Source organism: Haliaeetus albicilla, chromosome 19, assembly GCF_947461875.1.
Source record: "Haliaeetus albicilla chromosome 19, bHalAlb1.1, whole genome shotgun sequence".
NCBI classification, from domain to species: domain Eukaryota; kingdom Metazoa; phylum Chordata; class Aves; order Accipitriformes; family Accipitridae; genus Haliaeetus; species Haliaeetus albicilla.
The window spans coordinates 13,636,220-13,657,303 of NC_091501.1; the positions used below are offsets into that span (position 1 = coordinate 13,636,220).

Consider the following 21,084-nt stretch of genomic DNA (forward strand, 5'->3'; position numbering starts at 1 on the left):
ATCCTTATTCAGGCAGAACTGCCCCAGGGCATTTCGCCTGTGCAAGGACTGGAGCCGTCGGCCCCTGCGACACAGTCCTATACACACACCCCCCTGCAATGGGAGCAAGGATCAGTGGAAGGACGACATACATCTAGCCTGCACCTCAGTTGGGACTGGCGTTCATCTCTGTCGCTGCGTCTGTCTGTCTGTCTGTCTGTCTCTACCTGTCTGGTTCTCTCTGCTTCCATGCCCTTTGCTGCTCAGATTTTGGCCATCAGCTGCCACTGGACACAAATCTTTGCAATTCCTAGAACTTGCAAGTTCGTTTACCCAAATCTTCTGGAAGAGGCAGAAAACATCTCCCTCCTTCTCTCCTTCTCTCTCCCTCTTTCTCAAATGCTGTCTGGGTAGCAGAGGCCTTCAAATTATGTAGCAAAGGGCTGGAGAAGCACAGCGGCTTCTTTTGACATCTTGTGTTGTCATACCCTTACTGCTGCCATCCTAGAAGTTGTACGTAGTCCTGAGCTATCCCTGTGTGTGTGTATGTGTATGTATATATGACTTGTTTTCTTTTTGGAAAAACTACTGATAAAATTGATGGGGGGGGGGGGAGATTTAGTTTGCTTTTTTTAATATCTAGTGGTGGTTTATCGCTAGAATAATCCAGGTGATGCACCACAGCGGCCCCAGCTTCTCTATGCAGAAGCCACGTTGAAGCATGGTTGTGAGCTGTAGCAGTGGCAAATGCTAGTGCTTTATTTTGTCTTTGGTGAACATCAGGAGAGCTGCCCTAAACTCCTCCCCACTTAGGCTTAGATCGATTTGAATTTGATCACCTCCCATGCTTAATCAACAATTCTAGTGCATATTTTTCACCCTGTATTGGTGAGAAAGAAGTATGGTAAGACTATCTGTCCACAACCATGTTTGAACAGGGTTATTTTGTTTTTATTTATCTATATTTTTGTCATGAAGATGGGGCCTCTTTTTTTTTTCTCTTTTGGCTTAAAAATGTTGGTATTCTGAGTGCATTTCCAGAGTTCATAAGGCAATTTGCCCATTTAAAGAGGTGATTTTGGTAACTGTACAACTTTTGCTGTAAGGAAATCTGTACAAAATATGGGCAAACAGAAAAAAAAAGTATGTATTTTTTGCAGAAAAGGGGATAGTAAATGCAAATGACTCCTTCCTCAGTTTACCTGAATATTTGAGCTGTTACTGATGACTAGCAATATTAGCACAATAAGAAGAAAGCGTGTAGTTCCCACTTTGAAAGACTCTCCATAATACCCAGTTTTGAGGAAATACCTCAATACTGTGATTTCCACAAAACTACTAGTTGTATTTGGCCTCTGATATTATTCCAGGTGCGTGGAATAATCAGAATATATTTTAATGCAGGGGAGATTTAAGAGTAGCATAAAAACAAATTTGCCTTACTGTATAAATTTAATCACACAGATGCTAGTTAATTAAAATATGAGAAACAGAAGATAAAGAATCCAGGAGAGCAAATTCTTAAAAGCTAATTGTAAAAGCAGCAAAAAAAGGCTTAGATAGCCCTAGAGCTGTAAGACTTGATGCACAAACCTGTCTGGAGTCCTTCTGAGTGAAAATGTTTAGAGCTCACTTTAAAATGGTGGGGCACAGCGTCTCACTGACTACCCTGAGGAGTGTATCATGCTTTTAATTACTGCAGGCTATCACATACCCAAAACCTTGGTGGGTTTGAAGGCTTTTAGAGAAGGAGTCCTGTTTTCTTATTTGACTGTAAATTATTGTTACAATAACAATAACAGCTAATAGTAGGAACACAAAGTACCACAGGCCTTGTCCTGTGTTGGTTCAATGGTAAAATAAGCGTGTGACATACGTTTCAGTACAAAGAGCTCTTTAAAAGACCTACATCCAGATTTTCTGGCCAGTATTTAATTTTTCTTGTCATTTTTCTATCACAACACTTTTTAAAAAAACACACTACAATATTCTGGCATCAACATTTGTGATATAATACAGTTATATTTCATTTTCCTTTTAATTCCAATATGTTTTTCCAGAAAGCTAGTTAAAACGCACAAAAGAAAAAATAATAAAAAACATTAGAACTACCCAAAGCTGGTTATATTTTCCATTAGCTTGCTAGCCAGAATAAATCATTCCTTTTGCCTAGGAAAAGTTTCTTTTAACTTTCTTTGAACTCTAATAGAGATTGTATCTTTATATGAATCCATAGAAAAATCTCTGACTCTGATTCCTTAGATCATCTCTGAATATATTAATGTTAATTAATGATAGCTCCCTAAGCACCATAAGTTAGGTGGTCAAAAAGGTGCTTGGGTGAGCTTGAATCCAGCTGGTTCTGTCATCTAAGGCAATTCCTTCAAGCAGTGAAAGATGTTTTCTGGCATTTAATTATCCTTTTTCTAAGACCTACTTTGCTGAGAATGCCCATGGAATTTTCCAGCGTTGCCGTTCTCTACACACAGATTGCAGTAATAAAGGGTGCACAATCCCCTGTATTTCGCACATTCAGTTTTGCGGTAAATGCTTCTGTTCTTCATCCAAATTACAAGAGCTTTTAACATTGGTCCTCCAAGACCTCATTGCGTGCACCATCTCGTACTATTATGCATATTTAGAGATCTGCTAACTCATTCCAGATTGCACTGCCAGTTGCAATGAAAGCAATGAAGGTGATGGAAGAAGGGAAAACACACACAAGTATTTTACTTGTTTTCCTCTTTAACTTTCTCTTCTCCCCCATCTTCTTATCCCCAGTGACTTTCTCCAAATTTTGCTGAAATCTTGGGTAGCAGGGATCATGTTTCTTACTCCCAGGAGCACTAGGAGTAGTTTTCAGCAAGGCAATAATTAGTTCCCCTCTACCTACTGTATCAGTGATTTTTCCTGTCTGTCTTCAGCCAAGATACCATCAGTCCAGGGGAAAGGCTGTTCCCCTTTGTGAAGGTTTTTGTGCCAGGCACTCGGCAGCAGTTCAGCATGGTGATGGGTACCATTTTGCAAACCCAAATGCACCGACTAACAGGAATTTTTGAGGTTCCCATTAAAGACCTGATTGTGGGTTTTTTGCTGCTAGGCAAGAGAATGTGGCCTCCCAGCCAGATTTGTAATCAAAGGTAAACACATAAAAACTAATTTTATCCTTTCTAATCTAGTCAATTTAGCACCCTCATTTAGCTCCTGCCCTGCTCCCTCTACCCTCATATGTACCAGCCAGGCAAACATAAGGGTTTTTTTTTTTTATTTCTCACTGGACAAACTGTTTTTAAAATGGCTGTACTCTTACCTTCCCTCACTGGTCTGTTCTTTGTGGAGACTGTCTGGCACAACAGGCCAACAAAATGACTTCTGTTTCATGTATCTTCCCAGACATCTGCTAAATGGGACCCATTCCCTGCTGTATCCAGATGACCTAGCTGTGGAGACTGGATGGCTGCTTATGGTCAGCTGATTGATGGCCAACAGTGTGGGTCTGGCTCTAACTGCTAGTAAAACCGTTGCAGAGTAATGGGATATCCCAGCTGGGCACATCCCAGTCGTTCTCTCAAAATCCACTTTTATACTCAGAGATACCAGTCAGCAATGCTATCTGCTAAGCCTTGTCTTGAGTGAGTGGGAGAACATCTGCTTCACCCAAAGCCAGATCAAGTGACATCTTTTCCTAAGCTGAACAGACATGAAGGCAACGATGCCTCAGCAGTAATGAAACACTTGTTAATAAAAAGGCACTAAAAAAAATTGATATTTAGAGCTAGGGATTTTGAGACTCAGCTGTCTGCCCAAACTTGAACGTAGTAAATCACACATAGTGAGCATTACATATCATCCAGGGTATCCCTACTATTTTTTAACCAAAGAATTCATCAAATCAATAATCATTTATTCTTAGAAAGAGGTGTAGAACAAAAAAATGTTGCTCAGTAGCTTTGTAACAGCTAGCTGCAGTCTCCTTATGACCACCTGTAACGTGCTCTGATAATGCCTGTGATTGGCATTTCCAATCCCAGAATGGCTTGTAGGCTTTATTGTATCCCATATTAACACACAGAAATCCAGTATGACTCTGTAGGGTGTTCTCTTCTAGGAAACATTCTGCATCAACATTAAATAACTTTCTAATTTAAAAGGCAATGAAAAGACACAGCCTGGGAATTAAATACTAACTGCTACAAATCTCAAATGAAAATGGTCCATAACAAACTCTCTCTTTGGGCTGCTGGTATCTCTGGCTAGCCTCCCTTGAGCAGAGGTTCATTACCCAAAAGTAACAGGGCCTGCTATTTCACCTGTAGCTACTGCCTCTTGCAGTCCACAGTCCTGTTGCATTTGAATGAAGGTGGATTGGGTTTTCTCCTGGTTTCAATGGCATGTGCAGTTTCTTTCAGCACCTTCATCAAAGCGTAAGATGGCTCATTCATCGTCACCCTGTCCCAGAGCCTTTGGGCTTGCCAAAGGAAGGATCCTGGCAACACTGCATGCAGAGTCTTTGAGCTGGTAGACTGCCTGCCTTCCTCCCTGGAAAAACCTGCTCATGATCTAGTCTCCATCTGGCTCTGTTAGTCCCCAGAAGAGTTATCGTACTGAGGAGTGGGTATTTTGCTGTACACCACAGGCCTGCTTCTGACCTTAATACCACCAGTGTAATTTCCCATCAGTAATACAGGAGTTGCAAAGATGCTACTGAAGCTTCCTTCCAGATTCGCCTGCTGCTGCCAACCACATCACAGTAAACCCTTCACACTGAGGTCCCAGCAAACCCCTTCACAGATGGAGCCCTACAAAGTCCAAAGGCCTCCAGCCCTAGGCAGGTGAGGCTGCCCAGAGAAACCCCAGTAACACCAATACACAGAGTGCACAAAATTTCAATCTGTTCTTCGTTTTTCCTTCTTCCTTATCCTCTTCCCACACCGTGGAACCCTATTAGGTACTTAATAAGTAATTAACAAATAGCTGTAGAAGCTCAAACACTCAGTGCACTGAAGACAAGCACAGCCATGACAGAAGGACATGCTTCTGGGATTTTGCTTGATTCCTCAAATCATCAGCCCCCAGGGAAGATGAAGCCAGTAGATGTTACTCACCCTCTCAGTACTAATGGAGTATTGCAAGGTGTTGGAGACAAGGAAAGCTCCTGCCTACCCATGGCTCAAGAAATTCATCTTAGAGAAGAACTCTGCTGTCATTATCCTTTCCAAGACAGGCTGTGGGATGCTATAAGAAATGGAAAAATCAATACCTTGTACAGCACACAACAGCATGTCTTTAAAGTAACCAAGACTGGTATGAATGCTTTGAACAGTCTCTTTCTTCTTTTTCATTTCAAGATGAAAATCAGTGGCATGATCTTAGATGTGTCAGAGACCATCTCGCTATTTGCAGCCTTCCAGAGCACCTGTGCTTTCACAACACTGCTACAAAGGAGAAGTCAAGATAATGGATTTATTTGGGTACTTGGGATGGGAGAACCTGGATCTGAAAAGAACTGTCACTTGAAATGAGTCAAAACCAGGTACAGGCTGTGCACCTTTTGGAAAACCAGCCCCACCAGATTTCCCTCCCTCTGTACCTCCCAGACAAAGAAAAAAAAAAGAGAAGAGAATAATGATCAGTGTAATAGAAAACATAGATCTTCCTAAAGAGGTGGAGGAAAAGATGACTGCCTTTTCCAGCACAGTGTTAAATAGACTGCTGGGTTTGGTGTTTAAAAGCCATATTAACTTTGCCGTAGGAAAGGCAGTGAGGCACATTGGACTACTTAGGAACAGCAATGAGGAAACCACTGGCATGGATGGTAATAGAGCTGAGGAAAGCTGGAGACCTGGGAACTCCAAATTTTCATACTTTTTCTCTCTCTCCATCTTGCTCAGTGGTCTGGTCTGTTCCCAGGGTCACCCCCCTCAGTCTGCTCTGGGCTGGGACAGCCTGATTACCTCCTTTGGGAGCCCTTGCCCTGAGAATCAAGAATCAGTCAAGTGAAAAGGCAAGTTGAATTTAAAAAGTCCACTCTGTCACACATGGCTTCTGGTAGAGGTGTTCAAATCAGCAAAACCTCTCCTCAGCTGATACTGAAACCGGAAAATCCTTAAAGTCGCTCCACCTGTAAAACAAAAGGGCCTGGACACAAATAGCCTTTCAACATTTATTTTCATGGCTCAGTTTATCTTTAGAGCCTTGCTATCCAAATGTTCTAGGGCTTTTTTTGGCTACATGTCCCACAAAACACAAATAATAGAACACAGGCAAGCTGCACCTGCCTCTCTGAGTCAGACCAGTACTTGTACCTGAAGATGAGCCCTACATCTCTGATAGTGTTTAGTATCTACTTTTTTCTCAGGAGCCCCCCAGGCTTGATTACCGTAAGACTTGAACTCATCATTTACACAGAGCTAATGAGAAGGATTATTAAAACATCCTGAAAAATTAAGAATAATTTGCATGGATATACTTTACCAATTGTTCTGCTTTTCTGAAAGTCATGGAAAAAAATAGAGCTTTCAGCTGTGTAAAAAGCAACTCTTTCATTAACTGTCCAGTAATTGTCAATCTAGGGTAATCTGCATAACCAAATTAAAGTAATTGACTTTCCTTATATGTACCTTAAGCACTTGGAACCGTAAGATTACTGTCTGACAATTTCATGGAGATATATATATGAAATTAATTAATAAGCTATTCAAATTGGTATGATTTGCATATTTGAAGCTAATTAGAAAAGCATGCTCTAGAATTTCAAAACTTTAGAATACATAGGAAATGAAGGGAAAAAACTGATAGCTGCAGGACTCATTTGCTTTAAAAGTTACCTTGACCTTATTAACTGTATTTGAAATAGGCTTTCGTTGCATACGGATATGCTAATATTTCCCCCAAGATCTGAGATCGTGTGGAATCTGTCTGAAGTATAAATGCATATATATTGCATTTGTATGAACTGGCACTTGATGTCTATTGACCCACATGAGTTAGTGCAGGCAGAAGTGTAATGGCAAACTTCATTGTAGGTATCACATTTTTCCCAATTTCCCCTATTGCACCAAATAAAATTTTAATTCCCCAGTGCAAGAGATTTCAGAACCTTCTGCAGAGCTGCCTGAGGATTAGCATGTTACATTGCACTGGAACAACTCAGGGCTTTTTCCAGGGAAATCAGCAAGGTGTTCACTATTTGCCCCAGTAAAGGCAGCATCATACACCTTGATTCCCTGTTTTCCTGTAAGATGGTGCCCTTTTCTAATAGACATTAAAACCAAACCTCAGTTTATGAAAATTAATCAAAAAACCTCTGGTGCTTCACCCAGATTAGAGCTATAAGAAGGCTTAATTTTTTGTTTCACAAAAGCCCCTTGTAACATTTTTTCTGTTTTAAAATAGAATAAAAAATTTAAATTGCAAAATTTTCAGTAAAAGCTTATTCCAACAGAAATAATTGAGGAAAATCAAAACATTTGCTTAAGTAAAGTAAAAACAGTTTAGTCTGGGATTGATTTTTTTTCAGTTATATAACATTTCTAATGGAAATGAAAACTCAAATTGAAATGTGCGAGGACAAAATGTGGATTTCAATCTTACATTTCTGAAATGTTTTTTTCAAAATTGACATGTTTCTACAGATCATCTCACTTTCAGCATCAGCATTCTTCTAACAGAAAATATTTTTGTAGAAAAAAAAATAATTCTGGCTAGTTTTATTCAAAATATTCCCAGAAGTTCTCAAAAAACTGCACACTTAATGGAAGAATGCAGAATTTGAGCAGCTTGCCTGGCTTTTTTTTTTTTTCTGCTAATAATTTGATTTCACTGTAAGGTTGTCGGAATTGAGAATTATGCCATCTGCAATCCAGTAGTATTCCCTGTCAGAGAAATACCAGATATGTTTCTGCCTGGTCTTATAATAACTTCACAGACATTGGTGGCAGGTGGATCATCTCTAGAGTTCTTGTGATTAAAACCACACACAGCAGTGGCAGACAGATGACTTTGGAAGGGGTTGTGGTAACTCCCCAGTGTAATGGCAGCTATTACCTGCCAGCAGCCAGGTTGATTTGAAACCCTGACTTTTTCCAACTTTCCACAAAGACTTGTGTTAGCCAGCCTCCTGAGGTCACTTCAGACTTTTGACACTACAAATGCAAGAGGAAGTCTAGTGTCTTCTCTTTTATCATGTCTCCATGGCACTGATAAATTCTAAACCTCTTTTTCTCCTATGCTCTGGTAAATTCTTGTTCTTCTTGAAGCTCATGTCCTTGCAGTTCCCAGCTCAGCGTGACCCACATGGGTGAAAGAAAAATCTCCTGAACAGTAGTGCTGTTGGCTTGCCATTGCCCTATTTGTGTCCTCTACAGCCAGTCAAGGTGAAGTGGCCAAGCAGCTGAAACAGCCCTTTAGTTCTTTCTCACTCTCTGTGGCAACAAAATCAAATCACTGTTGGTCATCAGGTACCCCTTAATGAAACTGCTTTTAATTCCCCTCAAAATCTTATCCATGTTTGTATGATGAGTTCATTTCCCCAGAATGTCTCTTTCCACCCTTCATTTTGTGTCCAAGAAGGTCACAGATGCAGTATGAGTAAAGTAGGCAGGACTCTTGGAGGACCTTTAAATACAAAGAACTTGAGATAGAAAAGAGCGATATCCTAGAACTGCAAAGGAGCTACACAGCACTGCAGCCTTCTCAGGTGAACTCTACAGTGCAGATTCTCAGAGTCTTCCTTCCTGCAATGAGTAGAAAAAAGCAAGAAGTAAACATCTATCACCTGCTTCCTCAGGGGAGAAGGCTAACAGACCAATGGACAAGTTTCCAACAGATACAGCATCTTTATGGGTAACTTTTCATTCTCCAAATACCAACAGCAATCAAGGAAACATCTTAGCAGACATCCATCACCAACCACCAACTACTGCAAGTAGTCTCCTAAGAGCTTCATCCACAAGCCATATTTTCCTCAGTGGACAAATGCCATTATAGATTATTTGTCACAAAAGGCAACATAAGCATCTGACCATTTGTTTTCTTGAGAAATATGAAGATACTCTGTCATATCATGGTGCCAAAGTCTCAAACACAGATTTCCTCTCATGTCTTCAAACCTAGGGCTACCAGGTAAAATTAGAAGTCTGCCGTTGTATCACTGCATTGACTGAGACAACCCTGACAAACAAAGCAACAATAACACTGTGTATTCGGCTACTTAAATGTTCTGCAAATCAAGCCAGGCCGAAGTTCTCCACAACATAAAGGTTGGATTCTGTCTTGCAAAAAGAGATTCCTCCCTACAAATGGAAGAAATCTTGTTAGAAAGTAAAAAAAACTATCAGCAAGGAAGTTTTATGCCTCAAACATCAGGAAAAAAATCAGTTTGGACTTCCTAGAAAAGACTGGATCTTCTGAAGGAGCTGAACTCATCATCTTCCACATGTCCTGTGGTGTAAAAAAATTACTACCATCAACAGTGCTGGTAATGGGAATGCCACCTGCCTGTACCATCATCTCAGTGGCAGTCAGGCTTCTACAACTACTGAAACGTACTTAGCCATCAGTCAGGGAGCCTCTTTGGATATATTGATTAAATATATGCTGTACAAACCTAACGGAACTAAATGCCTAAATTCTGGCATTTCTAGGTGCTGCTTCTCTGGATAGCCATTACAGTTGTCAGCAAACCAGCCAAAGACTCCAGGGAACTCAAATGTCTCAGCATGGTCCTCCATCTCCAGTGTTCCACAGGGATGAGGTGGGATTGATATCTCTTCTCAGGACTTTTCTACTGAAACTTTCCTTTGAATCTATTCATTAGCACACCTTATTTTTTCTTCTAAATCTTTACCTATCCAGAAGATATTCTAAGCCATGGATATTTCAGAGGGAGTTGATACTACCATGATGGTACAAAGTCTTTAGTCTTTTTGCTCATATTTTTGCTCCCGTCTTTACACCTCTGAAGAGTCAATTCATCCCTTCTCAGAATTTCAAATGGATTACATTACAGCGTAAACATTGTATGATATTGCCTGTAACGTATTGCCCTTGAAACATTGAAACTGGTTCTCCTGGAGTACAAATTTTATCCTCTTCTAGCTTCCAAAGCATTCATGCTATAGTCGGGATTTGGAAATCCATAAACGCAACCTGTTAAAAACTATTTCCTTGACTTGATGGCAAGATCAGACACCAAGTTTGATATGCGAGTCTGATGCTCGCTGTACCCATCTGGAGGTGGTGTGTTCTTTGCAAACAGCCACCAGTAAACCTTACTCCCACCTACCCAGGTGGAGCACGATTAGCAGGAACACAGTACTATCAGTTGCCTTATTCGGTGCTGTGGTCTCAAAGAATTTAAGTATCTCTCCATTGAATAAACCTGTTTCCTTTCCCAGAGACTTCCTTACCTGGGATCCTGAATTCATGATGGGCATAAGCTGCGCCTTTTGTGCCTGTAGGAGTTTTAAGAACGCACGCAGGTTATCAGCAGCTCGAGCAATGTGTCCATTTAAAATGTTGGTGCTCTGCTACACATTGAAAATAATTGATATGTGTAGGCAACAATATTCTGAAGAGCTTTTCAGACACGCTTCAGGGATCCCTCAGTCTTTATCCTACTGCATCTTTACTTTGGCTTCTAGAGCCTGCTTTTCTGTTTCTTGACCTCTTCTGCTCCTTAGCATCTCTATTAGCTTTTTCAATATGGTGACATCAAGAGGGGGAAAAAAAAAAAAAAGAAAAAGAAACGGCCCAAGCAGTTTCATTGCATTCATCCCCATTGAGTGTCTTTACACAGACACATCCTGCCTCAGATATTTCTTTGCCCACTCTGAGCCTGCAGGTTCCCTTCTATGTCATTCTTAATATGCTCCTGGGCTTGTTTGTGATTTATACTTCAGGTCCCTTTTCTCTATAATGGAAATTGTGCAAAGCGTCATCTCTTGACTGATCTCACTGTTATTGTTGTTGCCCTTTCTCATTCAGTTGTGTGCATGCTACTCGTGCCCCAAATGACAGAAGCAGGGTAGAATACTTGAAGTTCCTTTGCAGGTTAGACCATATGCAGGAGAAGAGGTGGCTGCAAGTAAAACAGAATACAGCCAAGGCTGCCTTCTGTTAAGTGGTGTAGCTTCTCCAAAAGCTCTTTCAAAGACATTAAACAGATGAGGACTTGCTTTTGTACATTGTTCTGAGATTTGTAGAAATGAAATTCTGTCCACTTCAGATGGGCATTAGACACTGACTTTAATTCCAAGTACCTATCACCATGCCTCCATCCCTGTGAACTGATGTGACTTCTACGCTCTCAGGTGCCAGGTGCCTGTCCTTGCCCTAAAATTGGCATATCCGCATCACTTGCAAGCTTGAAGATTCTCAGAAAATCTAGCAATAGCTCTCTTGGCTTTATAGTTAGGAATGGCTACACTTGAAAGACCCACTAAAGGGTTCTCAAATATCTGTGCTTAGGTCCATATGGTGACTTTTTGGCACAGGTGGAAAATGGTGGGATTTGGCTCCTCTCTGAAACCTTTGTGGATATCAGGAAATGTATTCAGCAACCCACAGCTGGGGGTTGATTTCCCCTTCATATACTCACGCACAAAATACTGTATGTACAAGCATATCAGGAACCTCAGCCCACAGTGCTACAGTTTGTACAAATACCACTTCCAGCGTTAATGGAAACTTTCCCATGCTGCTTTTGAGACTTTACTGTAGGTAGTGATATAATTTGTTACATATTTGACCCCATCTTAAAACACAGGCCAGTTAGCGGGAATAAGAGAGGAGTAAGTCAACCTCTACTTCATTTTCTTAGCAGTGCCAAAGATACTCAGAACCTTTGGTTTCTGGTTTTTCAACGTGATGCCAGTTCCTCTGAGTTGAGCATCTGGTATCAACAGAGCCTTATATAGTCATATGCTTTTATACAGATTTTTCTACTGTTACATTACTATTGTCTGCACTTTCTGATAAAATACTAACAATATCAAAATGAAAATTAAGTTATAATATTCCACAGTAACTTACAAGACTTCTTCAGCCAGTCAGTCACAGATGCACCAACACTGTCAGCCAGGAAGGATGGAGAATCCTGAAAGGTGCTGAAAATTTTTGGGCTTCCTTCAGCTAATTTGAAGGGGCTTTGTACCTTCTACCAGGAAAGCAGCAACTAGCAGAATAAGAGTCCTTCTATTGTTAGAAAAGATGATTTGCAAAACTAGAAAGAGGAAGGGGGATGGGACAGAGAAACTCTTTGCTGGAAAGGAGATGTTTGCCCAGCAACACAAAATCAAAATCCATGCCTGGTTTGTAAGAAATGTCTCTATGGGCACCACTCCTTTATTTGGTATTCAAGCTAACTTTTGCCTGTATGTGATCTGAAAAGAAAACACAAGAGCAAACATGTGAAAGAGGAGGATAAAAGCAATGAAAGCTGACACAACCAAACCAATGAGTTAATCCAAAAGACTATTATGTGATTAGGTGCACCTTCGGTTTTTAATTGTTCTCATTTGCCTATATCACCAAATAGGCTGTGCATCCAAACTACAGTTTTTATTTAGGTAATACAAGGCCAATGTGGTTACTGCAGCATCCTTGGAGATCAGAAGCACACTGCAGGATTTCTCTACGGCACTAGAGGTGAATTCTGCCATTGGCAGAAGGGAAAATACATCAATTTCAGCTTTGCTAATGTAGTCACAGGAAGTAATGACAGACAGGTTTGGCATATGGGGCATATGGTAGAGGTTAGGCCTGAAGGATTATGTTACTACTGAACTGAAGGACTCCTGATAAAGCTGGTTTTATTTAATTTTCAGTTCTGCTTCTTATACCTAAGGGTATTTGCAGCCTTGGGTGGTTTTTAGAATTGCTCTCAGTATTGGAAATGGCCCTGGAATTTAATCAAGGAATGTCAGGCAGAGTGTTTGCAGCAGCTAGACTCTTCCAGGCATGACCAGGGCTCACCCCAGCTCAGCTTGGCCTCCAAGGACACATCCATTGGGTCCCTGGAGCTTTGGTGAGAGGTGGGTGAAGGTACAGCAAGCTAATGAGCTTTACCAACCCACTTTCCACAGCTGGTGGTGGGTGTTGTAGGGTTGCCAACAACTGATTAGACTGTCCCAACCCATTGTCTTAGTAACAACAACATTATCACCCAGAACTATGTGTAAGGGAATGGGGATGTATAAATAGAAAGTGTTGCTTTAGCACTGGGATACTATGGGTTTACAAATCAGACTGATGCACCAGAAGCTGGCTGGTCCCTGTGCAGACATGGCCTAGATCTGAGTTGGGGAGCTAAATCAGCCCCTGTATCGAACTTGATAGTAGTGATACAAGAAACATTTTAACAATATCAGTACCTCCACTGCCTGGATGCCAGGATGTCTAGCACTCACAAGATACTGGGTGCAATTCACACGTGGTGGTAGTGGATACAGCTTACATGAAATTCAATGGGAGTTGTACCTACTTCTGCCATGGCCAGCCTTGATCCTGGGCATCCTAGGGAATAAGCCCAGCCTCTTGTGCATTTCTTTCAAACACCCTTTTGCCCTCTTCTGCCATTTTGTTGCTCCTGTGTTAGCCAAGACCTAGTTTACTAGGGCTCTTGATTGGAGACTTATTACAGCTTATTTCTGTCTGCCTTTCTTTAAAGCCAGCTGAACATACCCAATGCTCTTCCTCTATGGTAAGACCAAAAATACAGACCACCCTCCCAGCTTCTGTGACACTCTTTCTAACACACTCCTTTATTCTCTTCCCCGTGATCACGAGTTCTCTCTCCAAGCCCAGCCTAGTTATTTGTGCATGAAGCTGCCATGTTGTGTATTGGTGTGAGTCTGGTGTTCACATGAGCTGTGAATATGCTGCACATGTGTATTTCTTGTGCATCCTGAGCTTTCCTTTGGTCAAGTTAACTGTCGTTCTGCCTTCTAATGAATCACCAAGAGAGAACTAGACCTGGTAAGATTTCTTGTTAGCCACAAACTATGTCACTATCAATGTGACACTGAATGAGTGTGCAATGTGCCTTCATGTCCAAGCCTCCAGACTAGAAAGGATTGGGACTCTTAAGTTCCTCTTCAATGCGGTGATTCACTGTAACATTTGAGTTCATACTTTGCACAAAAAAAGAGTCATGCAATGGTGCACACAAACTCTGCTGCCTTGGTGTACAGGGCAGTTCCCACACCACCCCAACAGAGTTACAGTAACTCCAGTCTCTTGATTGCCACTTTGCAGAACCTCCCTCCTCTGGCAAGCATACACCTTCAAAAAGCTGGAGGAAAGCCAGGAGAAAGCAAGCAAGGCTACTCAAGCACCAGCTAATCTGTAGCCACCTTGTCTTAAAATGCCATAATATCCCGAGGCATCACTGAGTGGTTTTGACTAAGTGTTTGATGCCAGTAAATTGCAGATTTGTGTCAGGGAGGAATGTGTTCTATTATTTTATCCGCTGCTTAGACTTTGCCTACTCCAGGACCCTAGGAGGACAGGGATAATTTTCTGCCTAGAGCAGCTGCATCCTCTCAGCAAAGAAAGACAAAGGAACACTAAAACCTCTGTCCAGATGCATGTCCAACTTGCTGCCATCCAAAGGGCCAAGCCGACAAGAGCAGCAGCAGGTAGAATAAGAAAGCATTTTTTTTCCTTTTTTTCTTTTTTTTTTTTTGTCACAACCACAGCAGTACTGCTGTCCACACAACTTTTCAATTTAGACCTCAATTCTCTTTTAGGTGGTATTGGAGTTAGGCCTCTGGGACTGTAGTGCTGAGAGCACTGAATGTCATGATTTTTGATTCCTTGGAGGCCACATTCCCTCCTTCACCTCAGAGCAATTCCCTCTGATTCACTGAAGACCCCAGCCTGTTGTCCAAGTCAGAAAACAAGAATGATGTGAGATGTAGGGAGCACTCAGGCTTTTCCTTGACACAGCCTGTTCTCCTAATCTTTTTCACCCAGTTACTGCACGAGCAGCAAGCGTCAGCTTCTGCTGCAGACTGGAGGAAGCTACCCAAAATATCCACCGGTGATTCACCACAGATAGACAGACAAACTGCAGCTAGGATGCAATCCTGAACTATTGCACATAGCGCTGCGCTTTCTGTGCGAGCAGGGTGCACGCACACCAGCAAGCAGCTGTGGCCCCTGTGTGCCCCCCAGGCTGCACAGCAGGAGCTGGGGGCTGAGGGAGCTGAGCACCCCTCTGCTCATCCTGGGCTGGAAACAGGAGCACACGCAGCGCACAGGTACACGTCCTCATCTGGACGTTTAATCCCAGAAACGTAGGTCCGTGCGGTTCCCGTGCCGTGGGTTTTATCAGGAGCAGACAGGCAAGCAGCTGCTCTTTTCACTGCCCGATGACAGGAAATCCAAAGGGTCTGTTCTCTCTTGGTTTACACAGTGGTGAGTAGTTAACAGCGGGGGTGATCTGCACTGTTTCTTCCTCCTAAATGTTGCTCTTTTGGTGGCATTTAGAATCAAACTGTGGTCTTTGCAGCCTGGGTGGGGACAGAGAGGGGGTTTCCATGCACTTCACTCCACAGCAGGTCAAGTGGCAGGGTGACAGTGTTATCTCCCCCCTGTGACAGGAGGTCACATTCCCACAGTGCTGCTAGTGGAAACCACCAGCTCCACAGGCTTCTCACAGTATTTTAGGGGGTTAACGAACTGGGAAGCATGGCATTTTCTGTGCCTCGCCTCCCCTTGAGCTAGGCAGCGGGTCCTCCGCTGAGGCCCAGGTGAGCCTGCTGCCGTGGCAGCGCTCAGACGGACGTTGCCTTCACACGTGTGAAGGCTGAGGAACGTCAGAGCTGGTTACAGGCCCAGGGGAAAATGCTTAGGGACAAAGCAGATGCTGTGAGAAAAAAAACAGCCCAGAAGAAAGACTATTTTAAAATACTGCACGCTTGAACAGTAGCAGTGAAGCCAAAATAAAATGTTTTTAAAAAAACCAAAGTCAGTGCGCAGACTGTGGGAAGTACAAAGGGGTCATGAGAAATGCAAAAGGCCCGAACACAGGGCAGCGGGAGCGAGCGACCACGGCCCGGCCCCCAGAAGCACGGCCACAGCAGCGCAGGGACAGCGAGGCTGCCAGCGGTGCCAGTGACGCCAGCAGCTGGGCAGGGGGCTGCACACCGTGCCCCCGAGGGGTTTCGCACCCCAGAGCAGACCTGGGACCTGCTAGTGTTTCCCAGCAGAGCAAGTGGCACGTGGCTGATGCCTGACACCAGATTCACCAGAACTGCTGGCTGAGGCACTTGCTGGGGTAAAACATCCAAGACAGGTCAGGAGAGAAAGTATCTTTCTTCTCTAGTACAACGTCAAAGGAGAATTGCATCTTTCCGACGGGAGGAGGAGATGTAATGGAAGGGTTTATAGCATAAATATCCCTAATCCCCAAAAGTCCAGGCGACCTGAAGAGAGAGGCCGATGGCCTTGAGAGCCCCCACAGAGTAGCCTTACCACCATGGGAGAGAGGGAAGGCTTGACCGGCCTCAGCCCATCCCTGGGGTGCCAGAGCAGTGCAAGCCCAGGGAGCGGTACCAGGACAAGGAACAGTGCAGTGAGCTCTCGGCATAGCATCCTCTGTGGCCCAGGGCCCCTGTTCCTCCCGTGCTGTTGTAACTCCTGCCTCTGTGCCAATGGCTTCTAGAACGCAGAGGAAAACTCTCGCATCTCAATCACCTTCTTCCGACTCTTCCGCGTGATGCGTCTCGTGAAGCTCCTGAGCCGAGGGGAGGGCATCCGGACGCTGCTTTGGACCTTCATCAAGTCCTTCCAGGTATTCCTTCACTTATCTCTAAGTAAGACCTAACTCCTTTTCTATTTCCCCTCAGTGGCCTCTCGGGGAGGGGTTTCACCCAAGTGCCTGAGCTCAAAGGCTGCGGGTCAGAGCCATGCACACTAGTGACCCGTGGCACAAACGAGAGTCAAGTAAACGGGGCTCGCAGGGGATGACTGCCTGGGTTTGAGTTTCATCTTTAAAGCATGAGTAATTGCTTGAGACCTTCCTGAACAGCCTTGATACTTCATTTCAACTCAATTACTGCCTGTCTGTAACCCTTCAATCTCCTCTTACTTTTTTTTTCAATTTTAGCTGTATTTTATATCTGTTGCTTTAAGCGAAATACACAGCTATGGGAAAGGCCTAGGTCTCAATTAAGCTCCCCTTAAGCCTTGTTTTGAGGATTTTCATTGAGTACTAGAGGTGTCCCCCCCCCATGCTTTCATCCAGGAAGAATTTGACTTTTTAGCCCCACAGCTTTGACCCTGGTAACAATGCCAAGTTATTAAATTGCTGCTTCTTTTGCCCTGGAGGCAGGTTGCATTTCAGTGGTAGGTAAAGTACCAGAGTAGATAGGGGAAGGTGAAGGAGACCAGACTGGATAAGAACTGTCACCTCTGGGGGAAAACAAACACCAAGAGATAGCTATTTGCTAGAAAAACTGCTTCCAAACCAGCCCCTAACCACATATAAAAAAATGGTAGAGGTGAAGCATAGGATATTCCTGCACTTTACAAGTACTTGACCTGGATTTACTGGGCCAGCACAACCTGGATGTTAGCTGGGGCAGGTCTGGAGGAAGCCTCAGGGAAAGACAGCACAGGAATACAAATGGTGGTCCAACATGGGAAAAGATGCAGGACACACCACTGGACAAAAGCATGGAAGACTAACTTGTGCAACATACAAGTCTTGAAACAGCAACCATATATCCCTCAGGTTGAGGCTTTAAACGGTTGATAGCATTTGTATTGACTCAAATTGGAAAGGAGCTGATCCGCGCTTTAAATCTTAAACCTCACCAGCTACAACCCAAGCTAGGACCAAAGCCTGCAGTGCTGCGGATCACCACAACTTCTGCCTCTGTCAGCAGAAGTAGCACATGTGTACACCAGTGATCAGTCTGGACCTCTTCCAGTGCAGTTCTCGCGTGGTCTCAGTAGCCAGACCACCAGGCTCATGCAGAGGACTCTTATTTTGCACACTCCTTGACTGCCAGAGGATCTAATATTGCATAGCAGTTTTCTGACACATCCATACCACAAGCGACTTTTTCCATTGCTTACACGGTTGCTAACTTTCAGGTTGTTATTTGAGCGGTTCCAGTGGGAACCATTTTGTCTGCATGCATAGGAATGAGATTCCCTTGGCACAGCTCAGCCATCCCTGATGCAGGGAACAGAGTCACACTCCTCCCCTTGCCCCTATGCCCCTCCATCCTCTTTAGCAATAGCTCACTCTTATCCTGAGCTCAGCTTGCCACAGCTCTTGGCTGGAGAGGATGAGATGGATGGGAAAGGGAGTGCCTGGTACTTCCCTCCAGTGACCTTCAGACCTCTTTGATTGGAGAGTCACTTTTAGGCAGGGTTGTAGGGTGATGGGAGAAAGTATCAAGGGAGGTATCTTCCACAGCGGGGGAGGTGGGGGGGAAAGCACTGCAGGCAAGTGCCTTTTCCCTTGAAACCTTTAGCCATTTATAACATCGTATTCTCTGCTCAGAGCTCCTCCTCTTGCAACTACTGGGATGCTCCTTTGGTAGCTAAGAATAGCCACTGTGCAGAGCTCTTAACTCAGCCACTCCCACTGACAAAATCTGGGATCTCTGCAGATTTTGTCTGGCGTGGGCTCTTCTCTGTGTCCCCACATGCTTCCAGGAAGCATCTCTGCTCACACAGGGCAGCCTAATAAGCAACGAACTTGTGCTGGATTTCAGATGCCATCCTACCTACCTGCATGGCGCACAGTGCTTACATACAAGTTGGGGCACTGGTCAGAGGAGTTTGTGGTGGGAAAAAGCTCGGCGGGGTTTCCGCCTGCAGAGATAGCAACAGAGCCCAGGCTGGCGAGTGGGAGGAGAAGGAAGTGAGAGGGGTGCTGAGGGCAAGGCAAGGCTGTGGGAATCATAAGGACAAAGTTGTAAAGTCAGGGAAGGACAGAGACAGAGGAGGACAGAGCCAGAAGAGTGGAATATGGGAGGTAGGGAGCTGAAGGAGCCATGGGAAACAAGGGGCAGAGATGAGTAGAAAGGTGCATCAGTGGAGAGGAGCAGGCTGAGCAGAAGAACATGGAAAGAAAGTGGAGGACCAGACAGCCAGGAGGGAAGACACTTTTCTCATCCCCATTTGAAAGACAGAAGAGCTGGCAAGGTTATGCACCTCAGGTCCTGTCTGGACACTATCCCAGGAGCTCTCCTTAGGTCCCAACTAGAGCATCACAAAACGTTTGGAGCCCAGTTCTGAGCTGGTGTATCTCCACTGACATTGTGGGGTAACCATGCAGATTTGTCTGACCCCATAAAACACAGAGGAATCTGCCCCTGAGCCTCGAGATGATGATTACAGACATTGTTTAAAGGTTTGAATTTTTGCCATTTTAATATTCAAATCTCTTTGAGATGATTTCTGCAGATCTTAGTCAAATCTCCGTAGTGGTCAGTGAAAATTTTTCTTTGATTCTTCCTATAGGATTTAGCACTGTTGAATTTAGGCATAAACTTAAAATGTGCAAATGATCTTATATTTAAAAATAATAATAACAATAATATTGTAGGCTTTTTATACTCTCTGAAATGGGGTGTTCAAATTCCAGATCAGGGACTGTACTCACATTTTCAGGATGGATGTGTCCACCCATCACCTCTGAAGTAAGGTCTGGAAATCTCTGGTCTGAGCACTATATATTTGAAAAGCAAGGAAGTAGAAAATTCCTCCTCAAAAGCCTGAGCCTGTGAGGTCCCGAGCTGTGCCCTTGATTCCTGCTAGTGGCGGAGGAAACTGATAGCACTCAACACTTTGCTGATTGCACTGGCCTCTTCCTTAGGAGGCAGCTCTGCATATCAGGGCTCTGCATTTCCTCTTCAGCAGCTGATCACAGACACTCGGTGCGTCGCAGACACCATCAGAGACACCTAACGCTGTACAAGGAACAAAGCTGATGCTGCTTTAGGTACTTAGGAAGGTACTAGCCATTGTAGCAGGAGACTTGAATTTGGATCTCAGCAGCTGTTGCATTTTTTATTTCACCAGACTGGATCCAGAAAAAATCACATTGCCATTAGTGCCAGAATAATACTGGTTATGAGAGTTTTCTCCTCTTGGTAAGCAGCTGTAAACACTGGTTTTGCCCTCACTTTCCTCACTCCGTAAGGGCAGGACTGGCTTGAAGGCAGCAGAGCTACACCATCACGAGTGGGAGCAGAGTCAGAGCCTGCCTGAGCTGGGTGGCAGCAGCGTGGTGACGGGGAGGGCAAGCAAATGTGGGCCTGTAGAGGCATCTAGTGGCCACCTGGCCAAATTACAGACTCCACGTTTGAGGCCAGCCTCTGCCCAGTTTCCCAAAGCCACGAGCGTGAAGCAGGCTCCAGTGTGCCGGCCTCGGTGGAGACACAGTGCTCTCTTTTTTGTTGTTTTTTTCTTTTTTTTTTTTCTTCATTTCTAGGCTCTCCCCTATGTGGCTCTTTTAATAGTGATGTTGTTCTTCATCTACGCCGTGATCGGGATGCAGGTAAGTGATGCTAAAGAGCTCAACTGTGTCTATCTTCTTCTGTTAGAGTTTTGGGAACTGACTTATAAAGTAACTAGATCAATGTGTGGTTGTCCAGGCTTACAAGAATGTTTTCGCCCAGTAAGGTAAGACAGCAGCTAACCTTGGTTGGAAAACATTGTCTGCCTATGCACTTCCAATGGGAGCACAACACACTCCAGAACAAGAACAAAAACCGACCCATTTAATGGCAGAATGCAATATACAAACCATAAAAGGACCTCCTCACTCTCAAAGGAATACCCAGCAGCAGTGGCAAAGATTTACTGCCTCGCTTGTTGGTTCAAATTAGTTGTTTCAGTGGGCTTATGGCCACACTGCACTGAACAAACCCAATTTTTCTCTCGCATCACTTTCCCACTGGCATAACTTCCACTGAGTTGTAAAGAACAGCTTTTGATTTACACTCATGAAGGTAAATTTGGGATCAGACCCAATGTACTGACGCTCTGTGCTTGTGCCAATTCTTCAGGAAGCTGCATCAATACAATATCCTATTCAGTTTGCAAAATGAACTTGGAACCGGCCTGAGCATTCAACTG

General features: G+C 43.7%; 1 protein-coding gene across 7 annotated transcripts in view; it reads left to right on the forward strand.

The window, feature by feature from the left end:
- The window catches only part of CACNA1C (calcium voltage-gated channel subunit alpha1 C), a 490,677-nt gene that overhangs the window by 438,227 nt on the left and 31,366 nt on the right, over window positions 1-21,084 (forward strand). For all 7 annotated transcript variants that reach the window (XM_069807710.1, XM_069807711.1, XM_069807713.1 and 4 more), the window contains 3 exons: window positions 13,649-13,681; window positions 16,649-16,777; window positions 20,438-20,503. In XM_069807710.1, the coding sequence (XP_069663811.1) occupies window positions 13,649-13,681; window positions 16,649-16,777; window positions 20,438-20,503 (228 nt within the window). The remainder of the gene's footprint in view (window positions 1-13,648; window positions 13,682-16,648; window positions 16,778-20,437; window positions 20,504-21,084) is intronic.